Here is a 23,704-nt window from a genome sequence, read left to right as displayed (position 1 = left end):
CGATTGTGCTGTTGGTAAGGGTTGACTAGGGATCCTCTGCAAAGATATCCATATCAAAGCAGGGTTGGCAAAGCCCTGCCTAGAATGCCCTGCCTGCCTTTTAACATGGCTGCTCCAAATTTCTTTACAGACTTGACCTTTCACTGCAGAGAGGTCTGAGAAATGAGTAAGAGTTAAGAAGATTCTCTACCCTTTTCTGCGTACTGGCTGCTATAAACTAACTTTGACAGTCAACCCAATTCCAGTGAGTAATAACTGAAAGAGAGAAAATACACATGGTTTGGTCTACCTTTACAGGGAGTAGCTTGGGAACTACAGCAATTGAAACAGACCTTCCTGTTTAAAAAAGAATTTTCTTTTAAGTCTATTGGGCAAGAAATAAACCATCATGCAAACAACAAGACGCATCATCAGTGGGTTTAAGGGGGTTGAGCTGAGCACATGGAACCACTGTTGTTGCTTCTATGGATAAAAGGGAGTGAGGTCAGAGGTAAATGAAATGCAAATAGGAAAAAAAAGGGCAGTGATGATTTTATAAATGCAGTACCATGCCAACCACAACAAAATTCCTATGAGTAAGGCAGAAGACTCACCATCCCACAACCAGTCGGAGTTCATAACAAAAACTAAAAAAATCCTGGCAGCCAGTCAGCCAAGGCCACAGAAATCCCCATGTAGCACAACCTGACCCAAGGGCTGCAGTTAATGCAGAATGCTGTGGTACAATTGTTGACATGAATGAGACCCTATCAGCACATAATACCTCTGCTCTGAAATTTGTAATGGTTGCCAATTTGCTACCAGGCCAAGTTGAAGGTGTGCTTTCCATGTTAAGGGTGCCACATAGTACTTGTTCTGCTCTTGTAAGAAATCAATCCTTCAGTGTGGCAGCACTGATGCTTTGGTACTCCCTACCTATTGACATTAGGCAGGCGTCTTCATTGTACTCTTTTCTGCACCTGCTAAAAATATGTTTTGTTTAGGAAAGCCTACCCAGGCATGTAGAAGCTATTATGGTTTTGGTCATTGTTGGTTTTATTATTTTGAATGTTTTTAAATACCTGTCTTTAAATGTTTTTGCCAATAATTTTATTGTTTTAATTTCTTCTATAAACCACTTTGAGATTTTTTACAATAAAGCAGTATATAAATGTTGTAAATAAAATACATAAATAAATTGCAGAGTCACTGTGGCCCTTTCCATTTTTAGGAACAAAGGAATCTACCTTATACTGACTTAGGCCATTTGGTACCGTCTAGCTCAGTACTGATGACATCCATGGACTAGCACTGGCTCTCCAGGATTCCAGGCAATAGTCTTTTCTAAATATTGGATTTTGGACCTTTGCATGCAAGGTATGTGTCCTACCACTGAGCTATAGCCCTTCCCGTTTTAATTCACTAATGAATGGACAGCATACCCAGAGCAAGTCCACACCATTCATTTAAAGCACATTCAACACACATTTGAAGCACATGAATCCCACCACAGAATCATGAGAACTGTAGTTTGTTAAGGGTGGTGGGAAGTATAACTGTGAGAGGGAAACTACATTTTCCAGGATTCTTTGGGGGAAGTCATGTGCTTTAAATACAAGTTAAATGTATTATGTGGATTTACTTTATAAACTTTGCCTGCACGTAAATCATTTTAATTAATTTTTAAACTGGAAATCAGCTACAAAGTTTACTGGGTGACCATGGGCTACTCACCATCTCTTAGTCTAATCTGCCCCTCAGGTGAAAGCAACAGAGGGGGACCATGACAACCCCAAGGAAGAAGGGCACACTTAAAATGTAGAGGAAATAATAATGTACAAACATAGTGTGAAATCAGATATTTATTGGGGCATAGTATGAAGAAATATTTATATAAGCATGACCGTAAAAGATGTTTGTTATTTACACAACCTGTAAAGATATTTATAGTGCAATCCTATGCATGTTTACTCAGAAGCAAGTCCCAATGTATTCAATGGGGCTTACTCAAACAGGGTAGCGTGTACAGGACTGCAACCTCAAGTGATAAGTAACTTCACTCATCCAACCCCAAATTCAGAATCATCCCACTTTAAGCTGTTCTGCAACTGTTTTATACTTGTTTTATGATTACTGGATTTTAAATGGATTAATTTCTTGTTGTGAGCTGCCTTGGTTTCCAGTTGGCAATCCTGCCTCACAGGATTGTTGGAAAGACTCCGATGTAAAAATACATACACCCCATATAAAAGTTTATTGTTAAAACTATTTGGTCATTGCACAATAACATTACAAAAATCAATATTAGTTTCCTACAAAGTAAAAGCAGTAACACATAGGTAGCGCTGCCTAATTGCTTTAAAAGTAGGATTGGAGAGGGAGAGAAAAATTTATAACACAAACGCAATCCTTTGCTATGTTCACTCAAAAGATTTACTACACAATCCTAACCATGTCTACTCAAAAGTAAGTCCTATTGAATTCAATGGGTTTTACTCTCAGTATTGGGATTCTCATTGTAGCTTTACTCCCAGAAAAGTGAGTATAGGATTAAAGCTTCACATTGGGAAGATTTTCAAAACAGGCTATGAATTAGACAAATAAACTGCCCTTTTCAACATCCCAGGAAAATTTAAACTTGTTCGACTCCTCATAATTAGAAAAGTATAACACATAGTAATCATAAGCTGCATGTACACTTATTTTAAATTTCTGTTCAAAAATTATTTGAAAAATAAAATGTATATGCTATTTTTGTAAGTAATTAAAAAAACCCTGCATGTTCACTTTTAATATAATCATAACTGAAATTGTTTTCAGTAAACAATTGCCCACCAAGATCCTGCTGTGATTTTTTGTCTGGAGGTTAACAAATCCCTTGTCAATCACATCCCTGACTTCACTTATTGGCTACAAACCTGAACAGGTGGGGTTAGAGTAGCCAGCTACAAGCTCATTTAACAGAAGTTGTGGGGAGTGGCTGACATTTTCATGTATATCTCTTGAACCAGACTACCTAGAAACTTTTTTAAAAAAAGAATGAAAGCTCAGAATCCAGAGATTGGGGTGACTCACCCAGAGAGCACCCCAAAAATCTGGAGTTTCCAGGCAAAAAAAGGAGATCTGGCAACCCTAATTGATATACACTCATATTTTTTTGTTTGGTCTTGGTCATGGGCTTCTCTTTACTTATTTCCTTTTGCTAGCTGACAATGTTGTCTGGGTAAATCACTTATATTTCAACATTATTTTTTACTTGCTGCCTATCTAGTTATCCACAATTTGTGGCCCTGTCAGTTTCCAAATGCTCAACAGGGGTTCTTCTTCAGGCCAAGGGCCTAGACTTGGTTATTTCCTGCAAACATTATTTTAACACAAATAATAAGAGGTAAAAGGTAAAGGTGTCCCCGCACTTGTAGTGTGAGTCGTTTCCGACTCTTAGGGTGACATCTTGTGACGTTTACTAGGCAGACCGTATATATGGGGTGAGATTGCCAGTTCCTTCCCCAGCCTTTCTTTACCCCCCAGCATGAGCCGGGTACTCATTTTACCGACCACGGATGGATGGGAGGCTGAGTGGACCTCGACCCCTTTTAGCGGAGATTCGACTTCCTCCTTTCGTTGGAATCGAACTCTGGCCGTGAGCAGAGCTTCAGCTGCGTTACTGCCGCTTACCACTCTGCGCCACGGAGGATCTTAATAATAAGAGGAAAGGCACATTAATTTACTCTTGCCACGGATACATAGCCATGGTGAGAAGCTAAGTCTGCTATAAAAATAATAGAAGAATAAAGAGGAAGCTGTTTTGTAGTAAGCAAATTAATGGCACACTTAACACAAAAAATTTTTACTGTGAGAGAGTAATTGCATAGCTGCTAGTTTTACTAGTACTAATGAAATAATAAATCACCAGTACTTTTGAAATATATTATATCTGTTAGGTTTGGCTTCTTTCCTAGTTGCCAGGAATTAGCAGGAGTGAACACTAAGGGTAATTTTTATTGCAGCGCTCGTAAATATTCCTCCTTCCTTACTTGCCTATGTTGCAGAGCTGCTGTGCTCTGGTACTAGATATGGGGTCTCTCTCTCTGGGTTACTTCTCATTTATTTTTTTAAATTTGAATGTTGCCTTTTTCTCGTTATGAAGATGGCACAAACATGCTGCCTACCCAGGTACTGACCAAGCACATAACTAGAGACAATCTGGTAGATTTTCACTAAAGGCTCTTGAGCAAACCTAGCAATCATAGGAATGCTCTTAGAGATCAGTAAATGTTAAATAATAGGAAGCAGAGAGCAGCAATAAATGAACAGTTCTCACAGTGGAGGGATGTGAGGGATGGGTTCCCTCAAGGATCTATATTAGGACTAGGGATGTGATCCATTGGCTGGTGCCAGTTTAAAAGCATTCCATTGACCTAACAGGCTGGTATTGGTTTCAGTTCATGCTTGTTTGTGCTTTTACTGATCCATTTTTTAAAAAGGAATTTTTAAAAAATGAAATGTTGATAAATGAAAGGAAATATTGATAAAATTATTGTTCTTAATATCAGTATTTTAGAGTCAATTTTTTTAAAAACCCATTCTTGAAAATAGTTGCAGAAAATTGCTTAATAAAAATACAATCTGCAATGATAAAGAATAAGCGAATTAATGGAAAATTTGGTACCAAATCTGAATTGAGTGAAATTTTAGCACATCCCTAATTAGGACCTGTGTTTTTAAGCTTGTTCATAAATTATCTGGAATTAGGGGTGACCACAGAGGTAGTCAAGTTTGCACGTGACCCCCAAATATTCAGGATGGTGAAAACAAAAGGTAATTACAAAGTGCTCCCAAAGAACCTTTCTAAACTGGGTGAATGGGCAATAAAATGACAAATGTAATTCAGTGTAATCAAGTGTAAGGTGATGCATATGGGGGGTGGAATCCTAATTTCACATACACACTGATGCAATCTGAGCTGGTGGTGAGTGACCAGGAAAGGGAACTTAGGAGTAGCTCAATGAAAATTCTAAGCGAGTGTGTGGCAGCTGTTAAAAAAGGACAACACCATGTTAGGAATCATTAAGAAAGAGATCTTAAATAAATCTGCCAACATCTTAATGCCTCTATAAAAATCTCTAGGGTGACCACTCTTGGAATACTGTTTACAATCCTGGTTACTGCTTATATAGATGAGAAAGGTACAGAAAAGGGCAACTAAAGTTATCACCAGGTTGCAGCAACTTTCCTAAGAGGAAAGGTTATGATATAGAAAAAAGACAATTAAGGGAGGATATGACAGAGGGGTATCAAATTATGCATAGTGTGAATTTGGGGTTATCCAATGAAGCTGAATGTTGGAAGATTCAGGATAGACAAACAAATGTACTTTTTCACCCAGCACATAGTTAAAGTAGAGAATTCATTTCCACTAGGTGTATATAAGTCCTTTAATGTCGGCAGCCTCGAAAAGGAATTAGACAAATTCATGAAGGAGAAAGCTATCAATGGTTTCAAGTCAGGATGGCCACCTATTTATCCCCAGGAACAGAAGCAGCATGCCTTTGAATAACGGTTGTTGGGAAAGAACAGCAGAACAGGACCTTTGCCCTCATGCCCTGCTTGGGGGCTTTCTACAGGCATCTAGTTGACCACTGTGGAAACTGGATTCTAGACTAAATCATCAGCAAGGCTCTTATATTCTTATGGCACAGACTCACTTGGTTTTAGAAGGCTGCTATATCATGTGCCTTCAGACCATGATATATTGTGGTTTTAGGTGTTCACCTTCAATGATTTAAGTGTGTACCTAAAAGTGGAACGTTATTTATTTATTTACTTATTTACTTCACCTTTTATATGAATGAATTTGACCATGTATGTCTATCTCTCACAGACACATTTTCTCTTCTGTACTTGTTTAAATGCCTGAAATGAAATAAACTGACAGGGAGGAAAGATTGGCTGCCTTTGCTGGCAAACCTGGTTTTGCTCACATGTGATATGTGAAACAGCAGGATTCCGATATTCAGTGGCCAGCACAGGTGAAATGGGTTGTTGTTGTTTTTTGCACGACTTGCTAATCCAGAGTTGAAAAAAGGCTACAACCAGAAATGCTGTCTTTTTAAAATGCACAGAGCTTTGTGCTATTCAAATATTTAAACCAAATGAGCCTTTATCACCCCCAGAAAATTCATCCACTTCACCTCATATATGAAACTATCTAGTCTGTCTCTCTCCCTTTTTCTCTCCGCAGTGTAGCAACTTCACTAATAACTTTTGGCTTGTACCTCACAACAAATCCTGTGCAAGCTCACTCTGTAATCCAAGGATTCGTTACTATGGAAACCCTTTACAATCAGTACCTTTATAGCTTTTAAAGAAAGAATTAACAAAAGGTGATTTAACTTGATTTAATGGTTATTTCATTCCCACTAGACATTGCCAGATTTAGAGTTTTGGGACAATAAGTCAAATGACAAGTCTTGCCCACCATTTTCAGCATATATGGATCAGCACAGCAGCCCAACAGTGACCAATTGAAAAAGGAACTCAGTGGCTAAGCAACAAAGATGTGGGATGTCAAACTATGTACACTAAATGTATGTGAGGTGGACAAATGCATAGTCAGTTGAAAAACTACACGTAGCCTACATATACACAACTGTATGCATGTGATCAGGAGTTCTGTTTTTCTGGAGTTCTTTATTACATGGAGAAAGCTGTTTGTGAGTTGGCTCCATGAGAAATTCAACAAGTGGGGCTTGCTGCTGCAATCCCCTTCCTCTTCAATGCATGTTTACTGTACACATCTGTGAATATCTGAATTGAGAAGATAGTAAAAGGAATATCCTCTAGAAACAGAAATGTGAAGAAGTTGTGCCCATAGCCGGTGCATTGGGAGAGGGCACTGCTCTTAGGTCTGATCTAACTCACAATGTGATAGGCCTAAGCAGTTCTTTTGAACTCTGTTGTTCAGCCTCCAGCAAGCACACAGCAGTCCTCTATTTTGAACACCTATTTTTTCCACCTTGTTAGAGAGACAGTATACCCCCCAAAACTCCCTTCACAAGATCTCCCTCCCCTAGCAGCTCCAATCATTCGATCCCTTACAAACTAGGATGAATTTGGTAACGTGTCTCTGAGCATATGATGAGAGGTGGCAACACCTGCAATCAGGACTACATTTCTAAAAATGGATAATTACATTTTTGTATGTTTGTTGGTGTTCTTCTTACTTTGTTTTTTTCCTGTGTTACTACTGTTTCTACAGAAAATCTAACTTAGAAAATTATATTTCCCTCATTATTCATTCTAGAAGTCTGTGCCAAATTTATTTTTATTAATTTCAAAGCCTTTTTATTGGTCAATGTCATATGATGGTGAAGACAGCCTTTTGTGTTTCAAACTAGAGGTTATGTGCTATTTCTATTTTAGGTGCATTAACAACTGAATCTGAAACTGCAGTTTGATGTAAAATCAGACTGATTACAATATGTTGCTACTTAAGCAATGAATCTAGCTGTTGGGGAAAAACAAACTTGGCCTGCCCAAGATGCATGTGTTCAGCCTGCTATGTTTAAACCACCCCACTTAAGGAAGGTGGCATGGTCAATTAAAAACATAGAGCAAACCTAGAAATTTGCTGTAATATATTTCACTTCCCACTGTTTTATCTTGTGCAAACTGAGACACTCTGCAGAATAGTCAGTGCCATTATTCCACAATTGTTTTTGGAGTTTAATGTAAATTATGCAAAGTGTTGCTGTACTTCGCATATTCACATAAACAGAAGCAAAAGAAAATGCTTCACTAAAATTGCAAAGTAAATCAAACATTTAAAGTGACTCTCTGAACTGTATCATCTGTCAGTATTGTTGCTTCCTCCCTGCTAAAACAAGATCAGCACAGCACATGTTTGGTTTCTGTTATTTGGGCTGATTGCAGGTGTTGACACCACTCATCATATGATCAGAGGCACATTACCAAATTCTTCCAAGCTACACAGCAAGTGGATTGGACTGTGAAAGACCAACCCAAATTGTATTTGCATTTTAAAAAATTTGTAGGGCAGTACAATATCTCAGAGAGGTCAGGTCTCTTGCTCCCCTGGTGCATTCATTATAGCTGCCCAATTTATCTGCTTTTAAAGGTTTGATAGAAATACCTATTGGCTACTGGTACATTCTTAAACCGCAAGGGTTTTTTTGCCTATTATTGAATTTCTCTGGTTTTTAATCCAGGAGATAAGAAATGGGATCCTGTGCAAGTTTGCTGAGAATGGATCAATCATTTGCATGCTTATTGAGTTCAATGGGTTTACTCCCCTCAATAATGCTTAGGATAGATGAAATTGACCACAGGGGAAGGGGAAGGGGAGAGGAGAGGGAAGGAGGAAGGGAGGGGATAGGGTATTGGAAGGGGAGGTGCAAAGGAAGGGGTAGGGAAGAGGCAAGAGGAAGCGGATAGGAGGGAGGAGAAGAGGAGTGCAGGTTTGATCATTTACATGCTTTTTGAGTTCAATGGGATTTACTCCTGTACTATCAAGCTTAGGATGGGTGAAATTTACCTGGGGGAGGGAGATTGGGTGGTTGGGCACCGGGCAGAGTGAAAGCTCCTTTCCCTTCCAAAAGGAAAACATTATGAACAATAGCGTTTTTTGGGGTTTCCCCCACTTTTGTATTCTACAGCAGGGACATGTAGTCTCCCACCCAAATTAAAATCAAAGCTGTCCCTGGCCACAACCATACCAGACCTTTATTTCACTATTTGGAGCCAATTAGAGTGAAAGGAGGTGAGTCAGCCACTGAGAAAACTCTTCTCAGTAGCTATCAGTCTCCCCTTTCATGCCGATTGGTTCCTAGGAATATCTGTTGTTGTGGGAGAAGGCATTAATGAAGATCTCATAAGGATCTCATTCTCATTCTCAGGAGAAAAAAATCCAAAAAGAATGGGAGGGGGCATGGCTGTGACTATCATGAAGGGGCCGTGCACTTCTGAATTTGCTGCTACACTTCTGAGTTTACAATCCTATTAAGTATATCATATACATTTCTACAGTACCTGTAGCAGCTGGGAAGAACACTCCAAACACACTAAAGAAAGACTCCCCAGGGCTGTAGTCCGGTAGTGTATTATTCAACATAAGCTCCTCTGAATAACCAGCGAATCCATGTTCTGCATGTTTCAAAGTAAAAGAAGATGTTTAATGTCATAGCCTATTGCAGTCTTTATGTATGCTCTCCTTATTTACATCCTCTCCATCATATGCTCTTATTTTCCATTTCTGCTCATCTATGGAGATGGTCTGCTTTCCAAAGCATCACAAAAAGGCAACTGCATTGTTAGTGAATCACAGGGATATAAGACCAAATGTTCAAGGAGGATATGGCACTATGGAGTTTGAAATAAGACATCCATGACTGTCATGTTTTGGAATAAAAATGAAACAGTTTTTTAAAAAAGAAGTATGCATTAAAATCAGGGATAGTTAACAAACCTATTTCAATCATGAATAACAAAGTCAGCTAACATATATATTTAGAATATTCAAATCTGTTAAGTCTTAGAGCTGGTGATCTGCAAAGCATCAAGTTGCTCAGTCCAGAGAATCAGCAGCGTATAGGACCAGTGGAATTTTATTGGCTCCTTGTCTCACCAATCCTGCTGATTTGGTAGCTACAGTATGACCTCTGGGCACCTGTAGTGGCCTGCAGAGAATAGGCCAGCAGGTCCCTCATCCAGCAAGATGCCACAGTGATAAAAAGAATTAGACACTTTGGTCCTGCTGCTAGAATTGTTAGTCTGAGGCTGCCTGACCATTAGCTAATGTCAAAGGAGTATAGCCAGGATTGTATATGTTTTTATTCTTCAACAGTGAAATGAACCTGTGAATTCTGCAATCTACTTTTTTAAAATTAAGTATGATTTGCATCTAATTTTTTTATTCAGCATTCAATAAAATAGCACCCATGTCCGGTTTGGGGGATTGCTGATATAACACAATAAAACCTACACCTGAGAAGGTTGTAGCCAGCTTACCACTTTTATAGCACAATAAAATATATGTTTACCTGTAAATAAGTTCTATTACGTTTGATGAGGCTTACCCCTAGATATGTGGTTTTGTGTATAGGACTGCATCCTTAATCTCTTCCCTGGCCCTGGAGAAAACTCATCTAACAGGCAAAGAGACTTGAAAAATGTCAGGTCTCTACTGGGACAGTTCAAATATAGCTCAACTGTTTGGAGACTTGAGGCAAGCAGAGGCTGGGCATCTTTACATATGGCAAATCTTCAAGAAAAGTCAGAGAGGTCAAATGAAGCTACACATTTCTGTGACCATCCTTATGATTCATGAGAAAGAAAACAGTATTTTTCTCAATGCCTTAAACCAATAATCACTGATCCATGAAACCTGGAACTTTCATGAAGTTGCTATAAAACTTTACTGAAGGCTCCCTGGGAAGAGTTTCTTAGGTAGGGTCATGCACAACAAGGAAAAGGATCCCAGAGGAGGAGTGGTGAACAACAAGATTTAGCACAGAGGCTGTGCTCACGTTCCACACCCACAGTGTATAGCGTGCCATTGCAAAAAAAGAAACAAACAGCCACAGCCTTCACTGGCTTTCCTGAGCAAATGGAGGGGAAACTTTTCATTTGTAGTCTAAATCCTAACCAGAGCATGCTGAAGTATGAAAGATTTGTTTCTATGCAATTTTTAACTTCCATGAAAGAGGAATGGGGTAAAAAAATATTTTGAGATTTGAGATATTGAAGATGTTTAGTGCTATGGAGTAAAGGGCACACCTTAAAGGTTTGGAAGAGTTTGAGGTTTCTGCCTAATGCTTTGAGAACTTGGAAAATGACTTGAGAGGTAAAGCCGCTGCCAGTGGGCTGTGGTTACGTGGGGTGAGCCATTATGTAACTGCTGAGAGGATATCCACCAAGCCAAGTTCTGTGAAGCCTGGACTTCATTACAGATTAGTCAAGTTTTGGGTCACATTCAAGAAAAAGTCAGTTCACAAAGTTAAAGCTAAGCACACTCTGGTGTAGGAAAATCAGAATTGCAGTGTAAAACTCAATAATGCAATACTGAAAATAGTCCAAGATGATGACCACTACCATTCAGTGTTTGCAATTTATGTGTATGTGTGGGGGGGGTGGATTGGAAGCTGAAACATAGCCGATTTTAAAAAGCAGAACTTTCAACAATCATTTTGGAGACTGAGGAAGAAATACCTTGCTCAAGACTAAAAGATATTGGATTGAGGGAGAATTCAATTAAACCAGGCCAAGCATTTCAATCATAACTTATTTCTTTTCTTCTTGTGTCACTGCACTGAGTCTCTCAGCATTATAATTTGAGTAAAACACCCTTTTACAATTGTAGAACTCAGCTCTGAAATATGTAAAACAATTTTAAGTAAGAGTGTACTTGTGCATATGCAAGGTGCCTTTTCCTCTTCACTGAGTGTCCACAGCTTACTACCATATATCAGGGTAGAGAGCTTCTTCTACACAGCACACCCTCCAAACAGCTTGAGTGGCCCACCTCTCTTATTTTTAGAAATTAACCACAGATCATAACCCATCCAGTTCTAAAACCTCTGCTTTCTTTCAGACTTCAGAGCAATTTTTTGCCATTTTAACTGCCTTCTTGGCATCTGAGATATAAATATTACTAACAAAAAACCTCAGCAGAAACATTTGCCAGATAATTAGAACAGGGGCCTAAGTCCATCACCTCTTTGCCTTTAAGTACAGAAAAGCTACTTCTAAGATACTCATAGGGAAAAAACACATTCCCTGTAAAGCCCTTTGTTATGTATAATTTCCTGTATGTGGATAGTGTGACCAAGGAGACATTAATACCCTGTATATACAAAACATAATGTCTAACTCCCCCCCCCAAAAAACCCTATAGAAATGTTATCAGTTGTTCAATGGGATCTAAAATAGTTGAGTGGTTGATTGCATGTAGTATTTAATTTATACTGTAGTACACAGTATTTAATTGGGACGTGCCGAAATTCAAGACATTCTGAAAGTGACAGCCTTTTTGTTCTCTAAACCCCTGACAAGGACAACTAGATATAGCTGCTCAGTGATGAAGGAAAGGAAGTCTGTATTTGCTGATAAGAAACCTGTTTTTTAAATTCTTACTTTAACACTGATTCTTCACAATGGCCAAAGACATTTCAGCACCTGAGACAGAAAGTCCAACTAGCATTTCCACCTCCCGGTAAAAAAAGTTAATAAATGGCTAACAATTCAACACCCATTAATGGTGACCAAAGTTTTAGCTCCACAGACCTTTAAACAAATGTTCCAGAGCTAAACTCTGCTGAGACTGGGTTCAAATCAAATTATAACTAAGCATATCTTTTTCAAAAGATATAATGCATATAGAGCAAGTACATTGAATATAGCAACACATCAGCCAGTGCAACCCGATCTTATTTTAGCATTAATTATACATTGCAGCAAATGCTTAGGAATCTTTAGGGCTCCAATCCTAATATATTATTTAGAAATAAAATTCATTGTGAAACAGTTCTGATTCATTTCATACAGCTTTCTTCTAACCAAATGATTTTTTTTAGAATTACAATGCAGATGTCTGACTGTGTAACATACAGCCTCTTAGATAACTGGGTGACTGATTTCCTTGGGGGAAAAGTGGTGCAACGTCTTGGAAACACTTGGTCCCTACATCTTTATTTACACATGAACAAAATAATTAATTCTTATATATCAGGCAGAAGTTAAAAGAAGCAATGGGATTTATAACATTTTGGCAATCTTTCCAAGGCAGCTTCCCAGACTGCCTGCCATTTATCTAATGTAGGTACATAATTGAGTTAATCACATAAAATGCCTCTTGATGGTTTAAACTTAGATCCAACCATCATTCTGTGGTTCAACATTCTGAACCCAACAATGGCCAGCTAGATGCCTCCTGGTGTTATCCTATTACAGTTGTTGTGAGACGTGGGACTGCACTCTTGAGATGTCTAAGGTAGGAAAAAATACTGCCCCTCTACAATCAATGAAGAAGAATGGGAGGAATCTTAAATGAAGAGTTACAGTGAACCACAGTAGTGCAATTTCCTTTCTGATTAGTGGAAGCTCTGTGTAGCAAACAAAACATCAGTGGGGTGAAGATTAATTTGGTACAATCCCAATCTTGCTGCCTGTTTATGGCAATAACACTAGATAAGTAATATAATCAGCCTAGTATTAGCACCAGCCATGTAGTCTGCCCAACCAGCTTTTCACTGTAAAGGTGGTTCTTTTTTAAAGTACCTTCCATCCTAACATGCTAATAATGTGCAAAGCCCTTGTAAACATGTCTGCAGTGAAAAGTCCATAAGATAGGTCACCAACTAGACTGGTATCACAGGTGATGGAAGGGTCTCAGAGCTCGTCTAGTCAGTCCACTGTGCTAATGTAAATAATGCATATAATCCAGATTATGATGCACTTCATTATACAAAGAAAGATGTCAACAAGAAGCCAGCTTGCAGGCTTTAAAACATACCCAACATGAAGTTTAATTTTTTTGTTATGATAGAACATTCATGTCAGTGACTGGATGGTTGGCAATGTAACCCCAGATGTAGAGAAAATGATAAAAAGGAAGATTTCTAGTTCAGGCCATATTGGGAGGAATGAATCCTGAGTCAGAATCTTGCTTTTTATCTTCCTTTCTACATCTTCTAGAGTAACACTGTCAACCATTCAGTCATGGTTGATTCTGGATTCCACAAGCAAAGCAAACCTTCCCAAAAGGAGAGATTACATATGTCTGTGGTTGGAAGGGGTAAAAACAATCTAACAAGGCCCAGCCCTGAGAAAGGCAATTTGGCCTCCTTATCTTTTGATGGAAAAAAATGTGCTCCCTCAGATTAATGACGTGTTTACTCAAAAGGAAATCACCACCCTTTAGAAGCACTGACTGTTTGTTCCTCCCAAGTCACTTGCTGATTTTGAGCTGATCTCCCAACCCTTCCCATTCAAAGCTAGTGTACAATACAATTGCCATCAGTGGCTGGCTGCTCAGGATCCCACATGTTAACCCTCTCCTGAATGCTGCATTGTAGGGAAGTTAGAAGAATGCACTCCACCTGTTGTCCCAGCTGCTGTCAATAGCAGAGAAGAGGGAACAGTTTGCTAGTTAGATCATGTTGCACTATTCATGTGCAGAGAGACAAAAAGGGACTTCTAACAAGCAGGCAGCTAAATTATTCTAGGTCCTCCAAGGTGACTTATGGTTCATATGGCTCGACAGTGTATGGAAAATACCCACTGATATCATACAAACCAGGAGGGAGCATGAACAATCTTCTCAGTTGTTAGATAGCAGGACTTCAGTGCCCTGTGTAGCTCTGTCATCCTTCTCATAACAAGCAGGAATGGAATAAATTATGTCAAATAAACAATAACAGCACACTAGTCCAGTCTCACATCATTTATATAGGTTAAACAACATTTTCATGGTGCTGAATTTGGGATACACTGACACATCATCTTTATTATACAGCCACAAGAGTGGCTGTATACTATAGTCAACATGGATTTTTTGCATTCCGCAATATTAGATTGAAAATACCCCCCATGCCATTCTGATGCTTCACATAAGCTCATTTCAAAACAAAACCTTACAAATCTTATAGTCCTGAACTCAGAAATGCTTGCTTTTAACAACCCTCTAAATTTTCATGGTGATACACAAAACAGTCAGAGAGAATTGAGAGTTCAAAGTCTAAAAAGACAGGAAAAACCCCGGAGCCCTTTTGGACTTTTTTCTGTCAGAGTTCTCATAATCTGCTGAAATTCATTCAAAATCAGCCATGTTCACAGAGTACCTGTGATCCCATTACTGACCTTGCCCCATACTCTGACCTTCATCTTCTGCAATTTAAAACATGCCTGGCTGATCTTTAATTAATTTAAGAAATTTTGCATTGAAGTCAATGATAACGCCGGGCATACTCAGTAAGAACCAACAGTCAGTGTTCTAAAAACCAGACTTACAGCTGCTGGGCTTGCCTAATCAGGAGGCCACACCCACACCAGACCTTTATTTCACTTGAGACAGTCATGGCTTCTCCCAAAGAATGCTGGGAAGTGTAGTTTGTGAAGGGTGCTGACAGGAGACTCCTATTCCTGACAGAGGTCCAGTGGCCAGACTGGTTTAACAGTCAGCCACTCTGATTGAAGCTGTAAGGGGAACAGGGCATCTCCTAGCAACTCGCAACACACTTCACAAACTATACTTCCTAGGATTCTTTGGGAGAAGCCATGACTGTCTAAAAAACTGAGAGCCAGTGTGGCATAGTGGTTAAGGTGTTGGACTATGACCTGGGAGACCAGGGTTCGAATGCCCACACAGCCATGAAGCTCACTGGGTGACCTTGGGCCAGTCACTGCCTCTCAGCCTCAGAGGAAGGCAATGGTAAACCCACTCTGAATACCGCTTACCATGAAAACCTTATTCATAGGGTTGCCCATAAGTCGGAATTGACTTGAAGGCAGTCCATTCCATTTTTTTCGTGACTGTCTAAAAGGAAATAAAGGCCTGGTATGGATGTGGTCAGGGATAGCTTTGGTTTAAATTTGGGTGGGAGGCAACATGTGCCTGCTGTAGAACATAAAGGTGGGGGAAACCCTGAAAAAGAATGATATTGTTCACAACATTTTCCTTTTGGAAAGGAAAGGGGCTTCCCCTCTGCCCAGTGCCCACACATTCAATCTCCTCCCCTCCCCTCCCTGCTTCTCTCCCAGGTCAGTTTCACCTGTCCTAAGCATGATTGCACAGAAGTAAATCCCACTGAACTCAAAAAGCATGCAAATGATCAAACCTGACCTCCTCTCCTCTCCCCTCCAACCCCCTTTTGCCCCTTCCTTCCCCCTCCCAATCCCCTCCTTCCCTTCCCCCATGGTCAGTTTTACCTATCCTAGGATTACGACCTGGGAGACCACTGTTCGAATCCCCACAGCGCCATGAAGCTCACTGGGTGACCTGGCTCACTGCCTTTCAGCCTCAGAGGAAGGCAACGGTAAACCACCTCTGAATACTGCATACCATGAAAACCCTATTCATAGGGTCGCCATAAGTTGGAATTGACTTGAAGGCAGTCAATTTCATTTTCATGCACGATTGCACAGGAGTAAATCCCATTGAACTCCATAGGCATGTAAATGATCAAACCTGCTCTCCCCTCCTCCTCCCTCCCATCACCTCCCTTTTGCCCCTTCCCTCCTCCCTTCCAATCCCCTCCCCTTCCAATCCCCTCTCCCCCTTTCCTCCTTCCCTCTACTCTCCCCTCCCCCTCCCCCATGGTCAGTTTTACCTATCCTAACCATGATTGCATAGGAGTAAATCCCACTGAACTCAATAAGCATGCAAATGATCAGACCTGCCTTTCCCCTCCTTCCCTTCCCCTCCCCTCCCCTCTCCTCCCTTCTTCCTCCTCCCCTGCCCACTCCAGAACTCCTTCCCACAGTCAGCTTTACCCTATCCTAAACATGATTACATGGGAGTAAATCCCACTGAACTCAATAAACATGCAAATGATCAAACCTGCCCTCCTCCTCCCCCTCTTGCCTGCTGCCCTTCCCCTTCTCCCCATCTCCTGTGGTCAGTTTCACCAATCCTAAGCATGGCTGTTGTGGAGTAAATCCCACTGAACTCAAACATGCAAATGATCAATCCATTCTCAGCACAGGATCCCATTTCTTACTTCCCAGATTAAAAAGCAGATAAATTCACTAATAGGCAAAAAACGTTGCAGTTTAAGAAAGTACCTATAGCCAACAGATATTTCTATCAAACTTTAAAAAGCAGGGAAATTGGGCAGCTATGGTGAATGCACCAGGGGAGCAGGAGACCTGACCTCTCTGAGATATTGTACTGCCCTACAAATTTGCAAAAATGCAAACACAATTTGGGTTGGTCTTTCACAGTCCAATCCACTTCCTGTGTAGCATGGAAGAATTTGGTAACATGTGCCTCTGAGCATGTGGTGAGTGGTGGCAACACCTGCAATCAGCCCAAATAACAGAAAAAAGAAATGTGCTGTGCTGATCTTGTTTTAGCAGGGAGGAAGCAACAATATTAAAATAGTGGGTATATTTCAGATAGTCACTTTAAATATGTCTGATTTACTTTGCAATTTTAGTGAAGTTTCCTATAGTAAATCATTTTCTTTTGCTTCTGTGAATATGTGAACCACAGTAACACTTTGGAACACAAAAAACCAAAACCAATTGTGGAATAATGGCACTGACTGTTCTGTAGAATAGTTTCCAATGGACATGAGAAGTGTTTCAGTTTGAACAAGATAAAATTGTTGGGTTTAAGCAAGCTTGCATGCCACCCCTTTGATAGGAAGATGTTCCCTCTAACTAATATTTGGGGAATATCTCTATGTGCCTGTTAACCATGATGTAACTTACTAAAGGGTGGGGTTACCTGGCTTCTCTTCCTCTTTCCTTTGTAAAAGGGATTAATAGATTCCTGCATATCCACTATTATTGAGCTTAACCTCTAGCAGAGACAGCATGGCAAATGCTCTTCCAGGAGCACCATCACCAAAGCCTAAATGGACTATGACTTTTTCCATCTAAGCTAGAGCCTATGTTTCCTGAACATATGAAAGGTTGTGAATAAATATTCTTTATACTTTTTACCTACAAAGATTGTCTCTGTTTTTATTTGTTTCTGAGGGAAAGGTGGGCTGCTTCATTCTCAAAATCCGCTGTTGTTACTAAATACTTCTGCTAAGAAATAGGATTACATACAGTTCCTATTTCATTTTTTTAAACCAAACAAAAATAAATGGGAGGTGAAATATATTCTAGCAAAATTCTAGGTGTGCTCTATGTTTTTAATTCACCATGTCCACTTTTCCTTAAGTGGAGTAGTTTAAACACAGAAAGCTGAAAACATGCATCTTGGGCAGGCCAAGTTTGTTTTTTCCAACAGAGTCATTGCTTAAGTAGCAACATCTTAATAGTTTAATCCTGTTTTAATGCTGATTTTATATGTTTTATATTTTTATAGGTTCTTAATGATATGTACTTATTTTTATCTGGAAGCCGCCTTGAGTTCCAGTTTGGAAAAAGGGCGGGGTATAAATAAAGATAATAATAATAATAATAACAACAACAACAACAACAACAACAACATATTGTAATCAGTCTGACTTTACATCAAACTGCAGTTTCAGATTCAACTGTTAATGCGTCCAAAATAGAAATACAGCATAACCTCCAGATTGAAACACAAAAGGCTGTCTTCACCATATGACATTGACCAATAAAAAGGCTTTGAAATTAATAAAAATAAATTTGACACAGATTTCTAGCTTGAATAATGAGAGAAATATAATTTTCTAGGTTAGATTCTCTGTAGAAACAGTAGTAACACAGAAAACAAGCAAAGTAAGAAGAACATCAACTAACATACAAAAATGTAATTATCCATCTTTGGAGGTGGCAGATGTTGCCACCATTCACTATATGCTCAGAGGCACATGTTACCAATTCTTCCAAGCTACACAGGAAGTGGATTGGACTGTGAAAGACCAACCTAAATTGTTTGCATTTTGACAAATGTGTAGGGCAGTACAATATCTCAGAGAGGAGGTCAGGTCTCCTGCTCTCCTCGTGCATTCACTATAGCTGCCCAATTTCCCTGCTTTTTAAAGTTTGATAGAAATATCTTTTGGCTATAGGTACGTTCTTAAACCTCAAGGTTTTTTGCCTATTAGTGAATTTATTTAAATTTCTAAAAACATTTTAAATAGAAGCCTCCTGCAATCTGAAGAAGCATAAGGCCACACTATTGCATATAAGTTGCCACTAAGAGCAGTAGCCTCTTCTCTGCAAGTCCCAGGTAATATCTAGTATTGTCATTGCACTAGTTTCCTAGCCCTCATCTCATTTCACTGGCTGCCACTGAGAAGGAGCAGGGGAGGAAAATTATAGGCACAACAAGATTCTCCTACTAGCAAATATTGGGTAGACAAGGGGAGGAGTGTGCTCTGAAGGCACATCTGCTGGCCTGTTACAGAAACCATACAATATGCCATGAGGTCTGGGCTAATTGTTCTCTATAATCAGCAGGGGAGGTCCTGTTGATGGTGATGCCACCGTGGAATGCCTTCCCTGGTAAGGTGCATCTGCCTTCCTCACTTTTATCATTTAGGGAAAATTTTAAAACATTCTGATAGCTGATACTGTTCAAAGAACTTTGAAATTACTAACTGTGAAGGTATGTGGTTGTTTAAAAATGCTTTTAGATTTTCTTAATGTGCTTAAAGGTTTTTAATGTTTTTATTATATTTTAAATGGTAGTGTTTTATTACTTTGCTGTTTGCCACCTTGGGTTTCTTTGGGAGGAAGGGTATGATAAAATTTAAATAAATAAATGAATAAATACACACACAAGCTGGCATTTGCCTGGGCCTGAGGGTTCAGAAAAGTCTGACCTTCACCTGTTCTCTGCCCTTCCCTTCCTACACTGCCTTGTGGACTACTCCAACCTTTCTGTTGTGAATGAGCACATGCAGCCAAGCTGCGCAACTGTTCAGTGATTTGTGAGTTGGGTGCAGGCGGAGAACCTAAGAAGAGCCTGCTGGATCAGGCCAATGGCCCATCTAGTCCCAGCATCCTGTTCTCACAGTGGCCAACTAGGTGCCCACAAGCAGGACCCAAGTGCAAAGTGCACTCTCACCTCCTGCACTTTCCAGCGACTGGTATTTGGAAGTATAAAGAGCATAGTCACCATGGCTAGTAGTCACTGATAGCCTTATCCTCCATGAATTTGTGTGATCTTCTGTTAAAGAAGTAAAAGATTAATTAAAACAAAAGAAAATGAAGCTTAATGAGGGTTCAGAAGAATGCCGTTTGAAGATTAAGGAGAAAATGGTCATACCTCAAAAATAGTGAATGGAACTTTAAGATATGATCAGCCCAGCCCAGTTTGTTGACCAACTCCCATCCTATGACAGGTCAGAGAAAAACTAAGGAAAACAAGTCAGTCTAAGTAGATTCCTGTTGTTATTCTCAATGTTGAAATATCTTTTTTCCGAACAGCCTTAGCACCTTTCAAGTTGTTCAAACAGAGAACTTTCAGTTCAGACTTTCATATCAAGTCTTCAAGTCCAACCTTATTATGTGATATTATTATGTGATAATGAGATAGGTGCCTTGCGTGATAATCACCCAAGACAGGCGTGGGAAACCTTTGGAACTCAGATGTTGCTGAACTAAACTCCCATCAGCCCTGACTTTGACCATGCTTGCTAAGGCTGATGGGAGTTGTAATTCAGCAACATCTGAACTTCCCCCACCCCTGACCTAATTTACAAAGTGAAAACAGGGATAGAATTAAAAACACAGCAGGTAAAGCTATACCAGCAACAAATTGAAGCAGTGTTTCAAGATGCTTGAAAGTATCTTCTAAACCATTTGGAAAATCAAAACTATCAAGGTTGCAATCCTATACACACTTACCTGGGAGTAAGTCTTATGGAACTCAATGGGACTTCTGAGTAGGCATGTATAGGATTGCACTGTAAAAGCATTTGCCTTTCTGTCTAAAAACACAGACTTAAACCACATTTTAATTACTTATAGTTAAGGAATTTTAATAAGTAATTTAAAAACATGGCAACAGATAAAAATATTCAAAAGGTTTAATACTTATGTAACTACTATTTAGGTCAATTGTGTTCAGCAGTCATTAAAGAGTGCAAATCAAAGACTGAGCTAGAATGAGGAATACACATTCAATTTTGCAAAAGGGGTATCTTTACACATTACAAAATTCCTACACAGAAGGCACTTCTTTAGATAAATATTAACATGTGTGTTAAATCAAAATATGTATAAGTTTTGGGAAGCCATGGTTAAGATAGAACATTTTAACTCCTCAGAAATGACTATTGTGAAGTTCTTACTTAGAGATGTCCCCTGGCCCAGAAAGAAAAACACACTTGTATGTTGGGGGGGAATGTAAGTTGAGAGGTTAATGTGCACAACTGGTCATTATGCACATTCACCAGGCCTCATGGAGAATGTGCAAATAATCTGTCCATGAAGGGGGAATTGTGCACATTTCCCAGTCAACCTAATCTGCAACATGCCTTGGACAATGTGTATATATCATTTAGTACATTCTCTGGTCATTATGCAGAATCTCCCACAAGCCTTGAGGAATCTGCATATCTTGACTGCATATTTATTTATTTATTTGTTTGTTAGATTTCTGTCCCACCCTTTCTCCCAGTAAGAACCCTGGGCAACACATTGTCTGGGCAATATGCACATTCTACAGTCAGTATGCACAATCTCCAAGAATTGCACTCCCCCCCCCCATGTCTCTGTTTCAGAAGTGTGCAATCTGCATCTCCGGGCTGCTTCTGGCCCACTGCCTAATCTTACATAGCCCACATCATACCCTCCCATTCAGCAGCCAAGCAGCAGAAAGAAGGGGTAGAGCTCCAGAAAAAAAATAACTTTTTTCCTGTGTCTAGCCTCCTTTTCATCATTCTCAGCTGTTCTCCAGTTAGGGACTGCAGGGAAATGAAAGTTTAAAACCTTCTCTTCCTTCTGCCTCCTATCATCCTGATGGAAAAGTTGCTGTTAAGCAGCATGGGGTCAATCATAATGAGAATTGCAAGAAAGGATTACAAAGGATCCCCCTTGCTCAGCTGATTAGTGGGAGGGTATGTTGTGGGCCATGTATCCCATCAGCCCCAGCCAGCATGGCCACTCTTTAGGAATTATGGGATATGTACCCATCCCTACACTAGGGAATGCCTCTAAAGATGCATACATGCCAACTTATATCTATTATAATATTCATACCCATCCTTCCAAACCCCTCTCCCTGTACCTCCGCACAGAATGAAAGAGGAGTAAGGAAAACAGTGCTTTTGTATCTTTCTTCAAATTATTGCAATACATATACTCAGGGAAGGTGCACCTTCTCTTCTATACCTACACCCTCCATTCCTGTGATTATCCCTATTAGGAGGTCTGCAGGCAACATGACATCCCCAATTTTCAACCCACAATTGTGATAGATACTCCTCTCTTGAACACGCAACTATGTACCAAAAGTACATAGGATCCCATATTGTTGTATCTGCCTAACAGCTAATACATATATCATGATAATGACCGGACAGCAAATGAACTATAGGTACTGGAGGCAACTAAGAGCCTTGGAAAAAAGTAGCAATTGCCTACTGCAGGAGAAGTCAGTTTTGTCCCCTTACCACTTCCATCAGCCCTAACCAATATGACCAATGGTCAGGAACGATGTAGTTCAATAAAAATCTGGAGGGCAGAATATTGGCTATCCCTGGCCTACTCTGACTGGGAACTGCTCTCCAAAGTCTCAGGAGGAGAAAGGTCTTTTCCAGCATTGTTCCGTTATTCTTTGCTCTGGAGATGCCAAGAGGTGAACCTGGGACCTTCTGCATGAAAAACTATGCGTTCTACTAGTGAGCTATGGACTCTAGTGCATCAGCCAGGACATACTTGTCATATTCAACATGCCAATTCAGACATCTTACTTCCCATCAACTATGCTGAATCAGTCATGTTAATATGTGTCTATTCAATTAATATTCTAAAATAAATTTAGCAACAGCAAAAAAGAAAAAAACATTAAAATGCTTTATTTTTCCATATTTTAAAGATCAAAGATTACAGTTAAGCAGACCACATTTTACACAGTGCAATTCTATGCATGTTTACTGAGAAGCAAGTCCCATTGTGGTCAATGGTCACAGCTTGTGTGCACAGGATTGCTGTTCTGATCTTAAAGAAACTCTTACAGTGAGGTGAGGTTTGATCCAGCAGTTCAGCTCTTGCCAAGTGTGATTTTCCTCATCACTGCTACTCCCTACAGCTGATGAAACTTTGCTGAAGTTGTAAATATCCTTTATGCAGTAGGGGATGGTATGGTGGGGTGACAACACTCACCTGACCTCTGGTTGATCACATCACTGTTGTTTACCAGGAAGTAGAGGGGGTGTAGGCAAGGCAGCAGAGAGGTTGCTGCAGTGCCAAAGCACCAGCGGGAGCTCGGGATACGCTGACCTCACTGCTGCCTTGCCCTTCCCCACTGCCTCCCAGTAAGCAGTAGTGATGTCACCAACCAGAAGACAGGTGAGTGCCACATCCCACCATGCCGTCTGCTACTGCCTTTGTGCTTTAGGGATAACCTGGCTTCAGTTGTCCATGCTGTAGTAACCTCCAAATTAGATTACTGCAATGCACTCTACGTGGGGCTGCCTTTGAAGATGGTTCGGAAAATGCAGCTTGTGCAAAATGCAGCGGCCAGATTGGTAACAGGGACCAGACGGTCTGAACATATAAAACTGATTCTGGCCCGCTTGCATTGGCTGCCTGTATGTTTCCAAGCTCAATTCAGGGTGCTGGTTTTGACCTATAAAGCCTTACACGGCTTGGGACCACAATACCTGATGGAATACCTCTCCCGACACAAACCCATCCATACACTATGCTCCACATCCAAGGCCCTCCTCCGGGTGCCTCCTCCAAGGGAAGCTGGGAGTCTGGCAACAAGGGAGAGGGCCTTCTCAGTGGTAGCCCCCAAATTATGGAATGATCTCTCTGATGAGGTGCGCCTGGCGCCAACACTGTTAACTTTTCAGCGCCAAGTCAAGACTTTCCTCTTCTCCCAGGCATTCTA

The 23,704-nt window shown here is 40.1% G+C and overlaps 1 protein-coding gene across 6 annotated transcripts in view; it reads right to left on the bottom strand.

Moving 5' to 3' along the window:
* SLC12A8 (solute carrier family 12 member 8) overlaps positions 1 to 23,704 on the bottom strand; it is a 113,217-nt gene that overhangs the window by 42,427 nt on the left and 47,086 nt on the right. For 5 of the 6 annotated variants that reach the window (XM_061609037.1, XM_061609035.1, XM_061609036.1 and 2 more), the window contains one exon: positions 9,028 to 9,141. The exons of the other annotated variant lie outside the window; for it this stretch is intronic. In XM_061609037.1, coding sequence (XP_061465021.1) covers positions 9,028 to 9,141 — 114 coding nt within the window. The remainder of the gene's footprint in view (positions 1 to 9,027; positions 9,142 to 23,704) is intronic. 6 annotated transcript variants of the gene reach the window in all.

The sequence above is a fragment of the Rhineura floridana genome, chromosome 2 (genome assembly GCF_030035675.1).
Source record: "Rhineura floridana isolate rRhiFlo1 chromosome 2, rRhiFlo1.hap2, whole genome shotgun sequence".
Taxonomy (NCBI): domain Eukaryota; kingdom Metazoa; phylum Chordata; class Lepidosauria; order Squamata; family Rhineuridae; genus Rhineura; species Rhineura floridana.
This window is presented reverse-complemented; position numbering and strand designations above follow the sequence as displayed.